General features: G+C 41.5%; 1 protein-coding gene across 1 annotated transcript in view; it reads right to left on the bottom strand.

Annotated features, from left to right (window-relative positions):
- The window catches only part of NEMP1 (nuclear envelope integral membrane protein 1), an 18,840-nt gene that overhangs the window by 5,409 nt on the left and 2,184 nt on the right, over nt 1–11,247 (bottom strand). Inside the window, exons 2-6 of the mRNA XM_027769631.1 lie at nt 6,741–6,865; nt 4,504–4,723; nt 2,723–2,795; nt 1,761–1,854; nt 932–1,046 (exon numbers count right to left, since the gene is read on the bottom strand). Coding sequence (XP_027625432.1) covers nt 932–1,046; nt 1,761–1,854; nt 2,723–2,795; nt 4,504–4,723; nt 6,741–6,842 — 604 coding nt within the window. The 5' untranslated portion in view covers nt 6,843–6,865. The remainder of the gene's footprint in view (nt 1–931; nt 1,047–1,760; nt 1,855–2,722; nt 2,796–4,503; nt 4,724–6,740; nt 6,866–11,247) is intronic.

Raw genomic sequence — 11,247 nt, 5'->3', positions numbered from 1 at the left:
TCCCCCCAGGGGGTGATTTCTCACTTTCTGTCTCTCTGTCTCTCTCTGTCTGGCGAGCGCACGTGCCCTATAGCGAAAAACCTCTCCAAAAAAAGAAATGATTAATTTTACTTATCATTGTTATTATTTTTTAACTTGCTACAGGGCATGTATGCTCACCAGAGAGAGACAGAAAGATTGAGAGAAAGTGAGAAAGCAAGCTGACAGATCTGGGACTCAAACCAAGGTCAGCCAAGTGGGAATCCAGTGCCTTAACCACCATACTACCTGCTGGTCCTAAGTTCTCTACTTCTTAAGGTCCCCAAGAGTATTTAAAATATATTAGTGGGTCAGCAGGTGGTGTGGAACTTAAGGTGCTAGACTCCCACGTGGCCAACAGCAGTTCAAGTACCAGACCTAGTGGCTTGAAAATCACATTGGGCACGTGCACATGCATGCCCAAACTCCAGGAGGAAAATAGTAGGAAAGGGACTACAGCATGGCCATCCCCACTGGGGGGTGATTTCTCATGTTCCCTCTCATTCATTGTCTCTGTCTCCACTGAGTGCATACTTCCCATGACAAAAAAACATTAAAAAAGTTTTTTTAATTAAAAATACACACACACACACACACATATATATATATATATATATACTCACACACATATAAAATTAGTCAATTTACAGCTTTTCAGAAAGATGTTTGTTGGGTAAAGAGAAGTATACCGTAATTGCTGTTGGTATTTACAATACACCTCTTGTCAGCACCTTCTTAATTTAAGAGAAGGTGATAATTATGGAGGGGTTATAAATAAGCAAAAAACTAATATTTAAAAAGTTAATAAAATGGAATGAACTAACTCCTACAAGCAGGCAACATGCATTTGTGATTAAATTAACTAAACAGCCTATAAGCATACAAAAAGGAAAGCAAAACTGATAACACTTACTTAAAAGATACTGCCAGTAACACCTCCAGATCTCTTGTAAATTTTTAAAAACTAGTTGAATGAGGTACAGAGAAAAGGACCAGCCTCCCACCAGGATGACGTAAATGGGACTTTTCTAAGACAGAGAGTAGAAGTGAAAGCAAAAAGTTACAACAGGCTTTCCATACATAAAAGAAGCAAAATGGAACTATGATTTTTTTTTTAAAAAAATCAACCTTCTCAAAATGCACAAAAAACACATCTCTTACAAAAGCTCTTTATCTTTAAAATGGTACAGTCTGCAAGGAACTCTGGGGAGACAAAATGCTAAATAACTTAAAAGCCTGACTGCGCAATTAGAAGACAAGAAGACTTTACCCCCCATGGAGCACAAGATTTTAAATAACAAGAGAGTTTGTATGTAATCATGCTCCAGTTTCATTTTGGGAAGTACCTTTCTGAATCTAAGTACTGACTTAGCCATCACTGCACATTTTCAGTGTTCTAAGATAACCCAGGAAAAGCCGTTCAGGGGAACCAGCAGTTAGCGTAATGGCTGTGTCGCTGGACTCCCACGTAGTCGACCGCGGTTCGCGTCTCGGACCCGGTGGCTTAAATCTCACACCGGGCGCGTGTGCGTGCGTGCCCAAGATCCCGAGAGGAGAATGGAGGAGAAGGGATTGCGGCGTGACCATCCCCCCTGGGGGGTGATTTCTCGCTTTCTGTCTCTATGTCTCTGTCTGTCCGGCGAGCGCACGCACCCTATAGCGAAAACCTCTCCAAAAAAAAAAAAAAAAAAGCCGTTCAGCATCCAGCTTACCCTAACCTCATATGAAGATCTGTTTCTTACCTTGGGCATAAACTTGGATAGTAAGAAAATGACGATTAGTAAAGATGCCACAATTCCCACGCTCATCCCAGTGGAATAGTAGAAAATCTGACTTCTGTAGAGACAAAATTTATTTCCTAACTACATGTACACTACTTCATACATGACACTGTTGAAACTAGGAAAACTAACTTAGTCAAGAAATTTCCACAAAAGGTACAAAATTAGAACAGAATCTAAAGCTCAAAATCTAAGGTCTGGAAACTGCAGAGACTGAAACAATGTAGTTGCTGCAAGATTGTGAAGATAGATCACTGAGGTCCCCTCAAATATGTCCCAATAATAAACCTGTGCTTAGTCTCCCACTCCCAACCCCCTCATCTCTCTCAACCCAATTGTTAATGATAATCTTTGTTCTGAGAAACTGCAGTTTCTCTGGGGAGAAGAAAAGCCAAGAACACTGCCCAAGTGGAGATTAGAAACTAGAAATGAACTGATTACTAGATGAATAGGCCAATCCTCTACAGAGCTAGAACAGAAAGCTCCCTCTCCTATCACAGTCTCTTCACACGAGTTATTACTCCCTCACAGTGAGTTTCTCGCAGGATCCCAAAATGAGGAACAATTTCCAACAGCCCCTCTCCAGCTTGACTTCAAATTTCGATGGTTAATCCTTCATTCATTATTCCAAATACTTTCGCTTGTGTACAAACTTGCTATTGATTCTAACTTACTATTGATACAAACACCTGGTCCTGTTAAAATGAGGCTTTCAGTATTACTTCTAATAGTGTAAAGGGCGGTGCTGCTCAACCTCCTAGTACTGGCTCACTCCTGTCTACCTCACGATGGATGAACCTAATGGCGGAATCCTAGGAGGCCATAAAGGGCCTGGAAAGGGAATGGCAATGCTTATAGTTTTCACGATAAAAGTCAAGCAGGATAGAAAAGACCTTGTTCTACACACTAGCCTTAGAACCTACCTGCTCAGCAAGTCTCCACAAAAAAATAACAAAAGTCCAAGGAGGAAAACGAGGAAGAGTTTGGGGTCGAATCCTGAAAGAAATAAAAGATTTCTGCTTAATAGGGAAACCAGTTTAAGGCATCATAGAATAAAAACCAATGCTGCTATTACTGGTCAGCTAAAGTAAGATAAACGCAAGCAGTCCAGCTAAACAGCATCGTAAATCCCACGTAAAACTCGGCACCCTCCCAAAGAGAAAGTATATTAGGTCTTGTTTTCAACTGTACTTTCCTAAAGATTTTATTTTATCTTGGCTATCTAGGATAAGTCCTAGAGAAATTAAGGTTTGCTTTACAGAGTTAGACACAGTGCCATCGGCACTTCTGGCCACCATCCACAAGGGGTCTCTGCCACCCTGGCTTTCAAGCTCAAGTCACTCAGGGAATTTGGCAGACTGGCCCAGAACTTTAGGTCAGGGCTTTGTATTGTTCCCTCACTGGCTGCTTTTCTTGCCCAACAATACCACCTACTTTCCTTCGCTACGCAGTACTTTGCTGGAAAAGCCTACATGGAAACACATCTCACCCAGAACCGGGGAGCCCAAGCAGAGGCCTCTAGTGGCATACCAGACACTCCCACAGCTTTCACATTCAAGAGTTCTGAGTTCAGGAGAGGCCCATAAACCGAATGGGAGCAGAAGGGATTCCTGTAGATGGAACACCAAAAAACAGGCCAATCCCATACAACCAGAGAACTGTGGAAACCTAGGACGATTGGAGGACATGACCTAGAAAGATTTCTACTACTTATAACTTCCCAGGACCCTGGGGTGTAACCAAGGAGAAACCAAATGAGAGAGAATTCAGAGGAACCCTCCTCCTCTGAAACGTTCTCAGACACCAAGAAGGGAAAACTCCCCCCCGACCCCGTTCCACTGAATAAACTTCAAACCGCAGTGGTCTTTGCAACTTTACTTATGGTTCCACAAATATTCTTTTCACATATGAGATATTAATATTCAATTTTACCTTTTCTCAGTTTCTATGGTTTAACCATCCATGTCTTCAAAGAATTATTTTGTTTATTATTATTATTTTAATTTGCTACAGGGCACATGCACCCACCAGAAAGAGACAGAGTGAGAGAGGGAAAGTAAGCAGCCAGGTCCAAGACTCAAACCATGGTCGGCCAGCACTCCAGCCACCACACCACTGGCTGGCCCAACTGTTCATGTCTTCAAATGTAGCCCTGTACACATTGGGACAGCTACCTTCACCCACAAGTATCCAGAAAGCAGAAACACATCTGTCTGATTTGCTCTGAGAGTACTAGGCGTATCAGCTCAGGACTATTGGCTGTATTAGTAATACAAGTCTTCAAAATTCTAGGTAAAGGGGTACTCAGAATTTTCTAACCTGAGGTGGGATCTTAATTTACAGCCTAAAGGCTCTGATGTAGGATGGAGTCTCCACAAACTGTTTGGAGCAATGGTATTCTCGGGGTTATAATCAGAACCGAATGGAGCCATCTTGGGCTGACTTCTATCTTACTAATTATACCCTCCAACGCCCAGTCCCTTATCCCTATCAGAAAAACAATGGTGGGGGGCTGGCAGGTGACATTGTGGTTAAGGGTGCTGGACTCCCACATGACCGACCATGGTTGGAGTCCCAGACCTGGCAGCTTGCTTTCTCACTTTCCCTGTCTCTCTATCTCTCTTTCTCTGTCCCTCTCTGGTCAAATTAAAATAAATAAAGTTAAATAAAATAATTCTTTAAAAAAAAAAAAGGCGAGACTTACTGCGGGTCACCATGACACTGTACTTGGTGTCCTTTTCTGTGATCTCAACTTTGAGGCAGGTTTTCGTGCTGTACGGACCCACATTAACATAGGTGTCATTTGACTTCTCTCTTAAAAATGAGGAAAAAAAGTTCCAGATACTGAATTGCTCTAGCTCCTTCAGTTTTTCCTCACTCTCCACCTGAGCAACTCGTACCAATTTGGAACTATTTATCCGGATCTGCAACAAAAGCAAAATCAGGAGGAGAAAGAAATAGGAATTTTACATGTTCACACATACATTTTTTTTTTTAAACTTCTAAGAGTAAACAGCTAAATCAGTAATGGCACTAGTTTTCCACAAGGCTTATGAGAAACACAGAAATGTAACAGCTGAACCATAATTGGGCAAATAACACTGCACATGGTACAGGGAGGCAGCTGTTAGAACGTCTTCTTGTTAACATGATCCGAATCCACTATTAGGCAGGAACACAGGGGAAAAAGACTTCCAAGCTAAAAGAGTTATCAATACAGCTATTTATAAGAGATCATACAAAGGGTCTAGAAAACTAAGAAAATTGCCAGGCATAAACAGCCCTAGGAAACTGAAAATGCTTCCCGTAATGACAGGCTGAGAAGTTCAACCCATTGTCACAAATCACTTATTATGGATAAATGCTGGTTATAATGTGCCCCAGATGGAGTATGATTTTCATAACAGACAACAACAACAACAACATCCCCACAAGCCCACCCTCATGTTTTTGATGCGAACAACACTCGTATCGGTAACTATGCTTATGGCAGCAGCATTTCCAAAGGACTCATTTTGTTCAATCACGATTACAGCCAGACACTCTTGCTTGTGAGGTGACTTAACAGTGTTATGAAATAAGTGAGATCAAAGTTATTCTACCAAGGGGAAACTTCAGCTCAGGGCGTTTACGAAATATCTGTGTAGAATCAAAATTGAATAAAAGCAGCAAGGCAAAATAGTTTACATCCTGACAGGCATGCAATAGTTTCCAGGCCAAAGAAGGCATAGGACTCTAAATAGAGACAGAAAAGTGTGTGTGTGTGTGTGTGTGTGTGTGTGAGCACGCACGTGCGCATGCACATGCTAAAAAAGGAAGGGGGGGTGGCGTGTGGTTAAAGTGATTGAATCCCACATGGCTGAAAGCTTGGTTCAAGTCCTGGACTCGTGGCTTGAAAAATATCTTGGGTGCATGTGCCTGAATGCCTGAATAAAGAAGGGATTATGGTGTGGCCATCCTCCCCCACTACCCCTCAGGGGTAGAAGAAGGGATTATGGTGTGGCCATCCTCCCCTACTACCCCTCAGGGGTATTTCTCACTTTTCCTCTGTCTCTTTCCAGTGAGTTTATGCACTCTACAACTCTATAGCAAGTTACCGAAAAAAAAAGAAAGAAAGAAAGAAAGAAAGAAAGAAAGAAAGAAAGAAAGAAAGAAAGAAAGAAAGGCCATTTTTTGAGGAAAAAGGGAAAGGAAGTTTATCTCAACCTCAGAAGTACTATAAGATACTTGGGCCCAGCAGATGACATAATGGTTACATCGCTGGACTCCCACATGGCCAACCACCAGGTTCAAGTACCAGGCCCAGCAGCTTGAAACTCACGTCAGGTACCTGTGCATACATGCCAAGAATCCCAATAGGAGAATGGAGGAAAGGGGATTGTGGCATGGCCATCCACCCTGGGGGAGGAGAGGTTCTCACTTTGTCTCTCTGGAGAATGAACATACCCTATAGCAAAAATCTTTCTCAAAAAAAAGAGTACTATAAGCTACTTAAGGGAAGCGGAGAGAGATGGGAACACGAATAGGCATTAAGTGCTTATTAATGAAAACACAATTCAAGATAATCGAAACTCTAAAAATATTCCTAACAAGGGCCAGCTGGTGGCATGAGGGTTGAGATAGTTGGATCCCACATGGCTGACTGCATGGTTCAATATGCTGCACACATGTCAGCCCAAAATCCCGAGAGGAGAATGGAGAAGGAAGGAGAAGGGATTGTGGCATGGCCATTTCTTCTGAGGATGATTTCTCACTACCCCAACCCTGTGTCTCTCAGAAGAGCGCATATGCCCTACAGCAAATGTTAAAAAGAAAAAAAAAAAAAGAAAAGTACCAAAGATACTCTTTTAAAAATGTGTGTGAGGGAGAAAAAGGTGTCCAAGTACTCACTAATCACATATTCACAGAAGCTGCCCCTGCGAGGGGCTTCCAAATCATTACCTGTATCCGGGTCCATATATCATGCCATTTTGGGATAAGCACATTCTTGTAACAGAATTGTTGGCTGGTAACCATATCATAAGCTTGGGATTCCCGAAGCATGACCACATTAGGCTCAATTCCAGCTTTATGCAAAGAAAGGAAACAAGAATTAAGCATAAGAGAACAAGCTAGTAACTATAACTCATTTCACATAAAGAATAAGCTGACCCCTTTCTTAAACTTGACCCCTTCCGTAAAATGTCAGCCAGACTGAGAAACGAACTAATTTTAAAAACTGAGATAAGTGAATAAGGCAGAGTTTTCTGTCAAATTTATTTATTTAAATAGTACAAAAAGCTACTATTTAGTGTTTGTTCAGACAGTACACTGTCTCATTTAACACTCCAGCCAATACTGTAAATAAGGTAGGCGCTCTGGTAATTCCTATTTTACAAATGAAGGAACTGATGCTTAAGAAATCTTAAATAATTTGCCCAAAGGCACGGAGCTAGTAAACAGCCTGAGACTCACACCCACGTGACTAGTCGTAGTTCAAGGTCTTAAAGGATTAGCTATCCTGCCTTTCTTACACAGGGATAGTTAAAGGAAGCTGAAAGTAACCCCATCTGTTGATTTTCTTCAACCTTCTCTTCTGAAGGATAAACAGAAAAGGCAACATTTTTTATACTGCAGGGTACACAAGAGGATACTAAGGTTGCAAAGTTGATTTTCCCAGTTATTTTGTTTCAAGTTTTAAAAGTAGCCAAAGAGTATACCCAGTCCTTACTTACCAAAACAGGATTCTCCCCTAAATTTGTAGTCAATCTCAGCTAATTCAAAGGTTAAAAGTGACCACTCAGGCTGGTTGTGTAGCCTAGTGTGGTTAAGGAAGCCAGACTACACATGGCCAACCACAGTTCGAATCCCAGCCCTGACCACTTGAAAAACACGGTGGGCTCATATGATTGTGTCCAAAATACTGTCAATATGAAAAAATTAAGGGATTACAGCACAATCATGTCCTGTTGTGTGGGGAGTGGGAGGGGCTACTTTCTCCCTCTCCTTCTCTGTCCAAAGTGTATACACGCTCTCTGGCAATTAGGGAAAAAATGACCTTTCTCTACTATCTTCCCACCCAAGTTTGCCCAAACTGTATTCTTCTTTTAAAATAATTATTTGATTTATTACTATTATTGAATTTGCTAAAGGACACATGCATTCACCAGAGGCGGGGGTAAGGGGGTGAGAAAACAAGACACCAGGTCCAGGACTCAAGCCACCTTCGCCATGTGGGAGTCCAGTGCCTTAACCACCAACCACCTGCTGGCCCCAAACTCTTTCACCAAAACATTTCAATGCCTTCTTTCTCGAGTTCTATGCTTGCCAACTTAACCAGCATAACTCCCAGTGGAAATTTAGTTTTCACTTTGGTTCTTGGTATAATGGTGGGTAGATTTAAATAAACTAAATAAAACAAAAACTGTCAACCAAAGTTACACACACACGCACACACACAGAGGCACTAATAGCCACCAGTCTAAACCGGTTTCAAGATGAAGCCAGGACTAATTTTTAAGTTAAATTCAGTCTTAACCTAAAGGGCACAAATTATAAAACTCAGAAGAAGGCATAGGTATAAATCTTTATAACCCTGGATTAGGCGATGGTTTCTTAAGTATGACACTAAAACATAAACAACAAAAACAACTAAAGAAAAACAGGCACATTAAACTTTATAAAAATTAAAAATAAAACAAAACTTTGGTTGGAGCTGGACAGCGGCAACTAGCGGCTTGGCTAGACCACACAGAAAGGTCCAGTGTGTGACTGAGGACTTTACTCTACACACTGGGCACATGAACACGGCTACAGTCAGGGACGCTACTGGGGTGCCCCCGCAAAGAAAAAAAAACTGTAGGAAAAAATTTAACTTGTGTGCTTCAAAGAACACTACCAAGAAACTGAGGGGCCAGCAGGTGGTATGGAGATTAAGGCAGCTGTATTCCACATGGCCAACTTCGCAGTTCAAGTCCTGGACCCAACAGTTGGGAAAATCACACCAGGCACATGTGCATTTGTGCCCAAAATCCCAAGAGAAAGGGGAGAAAGGGGTTATTGCATGGTCACCCTCCGTGGGGATGACTTTCCCACTATCTGTCTCTCTAGTGAACACATACACTGTATAACAAACTAAAAAAAAAAAAAAAAACTGCAAAGAAAATCCCAAAAATGGGAGAAGATACTAGCAATTCTCATAGCTCGTATGGGTTTACATCCAGAATACATAAAGAACTATTATGGAACCAGCAGGTGCAAGCCCCAACATAGCTAACAGTGATTCAAGTCCCAGACCTGGTGGCTTGCTTTCTCACTTTCCCTCTTCCTCTCTCTCTCTAGTGATCATGCAATGCCCTGTAGCAAATAAATAATAATAATAATAAATAAAATTAAATAATTATTTTTTTAAAAACTGTTCAAACTCAACAATAAAACAAAAGCCACTTTTTTAAACAGGCAAAAGATCTGACTAGGCAATTCTCCAAAGAAGCTATACAAATGGTCAAAAAACACATAAAAAGAGGCTCCACATAATTAGTTATTAAGAGAAGTGCAAACAATACAATCAAATACCATACACTTGACACCCACTAGGATAGCAATAATCAAAGAAGGTACAGTACGGGAGCTTGCCGGTGGTACAGCAGTAACGTGCTCTACAGGGTTCAAGTCTGGAGACCTGCCTGAGCATGCCAAAACTTTGTATGCCCATGATCCACCTGTGCATGACCCAGGGCTGGCTGAGGGCTGGGAGTGGACCCTATTGGAGATGTTACCTCTTTCTTTCCCTCTCTTGAAAGAAATTTAAAAAGAAAAGAAACCAATGATAATAACAAATGTTGGTAAGGATACAGAGAAACTGGAACCCTCATAGATTGCTGATGGGACTATAAGGTGGTCCAGACTCTTTGGAAAAGTTTGGCATTTCCTCGAAAAGTTAAACATAAAGTTACCAGGCCAGCAGGTGTCATGTGAGTGAAGGTGCTGGAGCCCATATGACCAACTCTGCAGTTCATGTCCCGGACCCGGCAGCTTGAAAAACACGCTGGGCAAGTGTGCATCCATGCCCAAAATCATGAGAGGAGACTGGAGGAGAGGGATCATGATGTGGCCATTCCCCCTGGGGGGTAATTTCTCACTTTCCCTCGCTCTTTCTTTCTCCAGTAAGCACATGTGCCTTATGGCAAAAATCTAAAAAAATAAAAAATAAAAAAATAAAGTTACCATATAGCTTATAATTCTATTGCTAGTATATCATTGAAAACATGTGTACACAAAAACTTCGAAGTAGGGACCAGCAGTTGGCATAATGGCTATGTCGCTGGACTCCCATGTGGCCAACCGTGGTTCAAGTCCCGGACCCAGTGACTTAAACTCATGCCAGGCGCACAAGAGTGCGTGCCCAAGATCCCGAAAGGAGAATGGAGAAGAAGGGATTGTGGCATGGCCATCCCCCCTGGGGGGTGATTTCTCGCTTTCTGTCTGTATCTCTGTCTCTGTCTTTCTGGCAAGCACACGTGCCCTATAGCAAAAACCTCTCAAATAAATAAATAAATAAAATAAAAAATTTTAAAAGGTATGTTCTTTAAAAAAAAAAAAAACTTTGAAGTAATATTCATAGCAGCATTATCCATAATAACCAAGTAGAAATAACCCAAATGTCCATCAACTAATGAATGGATAGTACCCATACAACAGACAATTATTCAAACATAAAGAAGGATGTATTTATACATGCTACAACATGGATTAACTTTAACCACCATGCCACCTGCTGGCCCCAACATGGATTAACTTTAAAAGATTATGCTCAGAGGGCAACCCATTTTCCAGGACCCCTCCCTTCTTAGGAGCTCTTTTTTTTCCTTCTCTCTCTTTTAATAAATTCCCCGTTTTGCTCTATCTACTCTGTGTCCATGACTCTAAGTCTTCCTGAGCTTGGGACAAAAACTCATGTGTCACTACAAGTGTGGGCCTGATCACCCCTGTGCTCTCCGTGTTCCTGTGTCAAAACTATAGACACTTAAACTTTGACTTAATCCTTAATGTCTTAATATTTAGAAATAATTCAAGCATTTCATTCATATTATTTCACATAACACATAAATTTTAAAAAAAAAGATTGGGGCCAGCAGATGGCGTAATGGCTATGTTGCTGTACTCCCATGTAGTCGACCGTGGTTTGAGTCCTAGACCTGGTGACTTAAACTCTCACCAGGCACAAGTGCGTGTGCCCAAGATCCCAAGAGGAGAATGGAGAAGGGATTGTGTCATGGCCATCCCCCCGGGGGGTGATTTCTTGCTTTCTGTCTTTCTTTCTGGCAAGCACATGTGCCCTATAGCAAAAACCTCTCAAAAAAATTAAAAAAAATATGCTCAGTGAAATCAGACAGAAAAGGCCACATAATGTATGACACCATTTACAGGAAATGTCTCACACAGGCAAATCCAGAGACAGAAGGTAGAT

The sequence above is a fragment of the Tupaia chinensis genome, unplaced genomic scaffold (genome assembly GCF_000334495.1).
Source record: "Tupaia chinensis unplaced genomic scaffold, TupChi_1.0 Scaffold150006_1, whole genome shotgun sequence".
NCBI lineage: Eukaryota > Metazoa > Chordata > Mammalia > Scandentia > Tupaiidae > Tupaia > Tupaia belangeri.
This window is presented reverse-complemented; position numbering and strand designations above follow the sequence as displayed.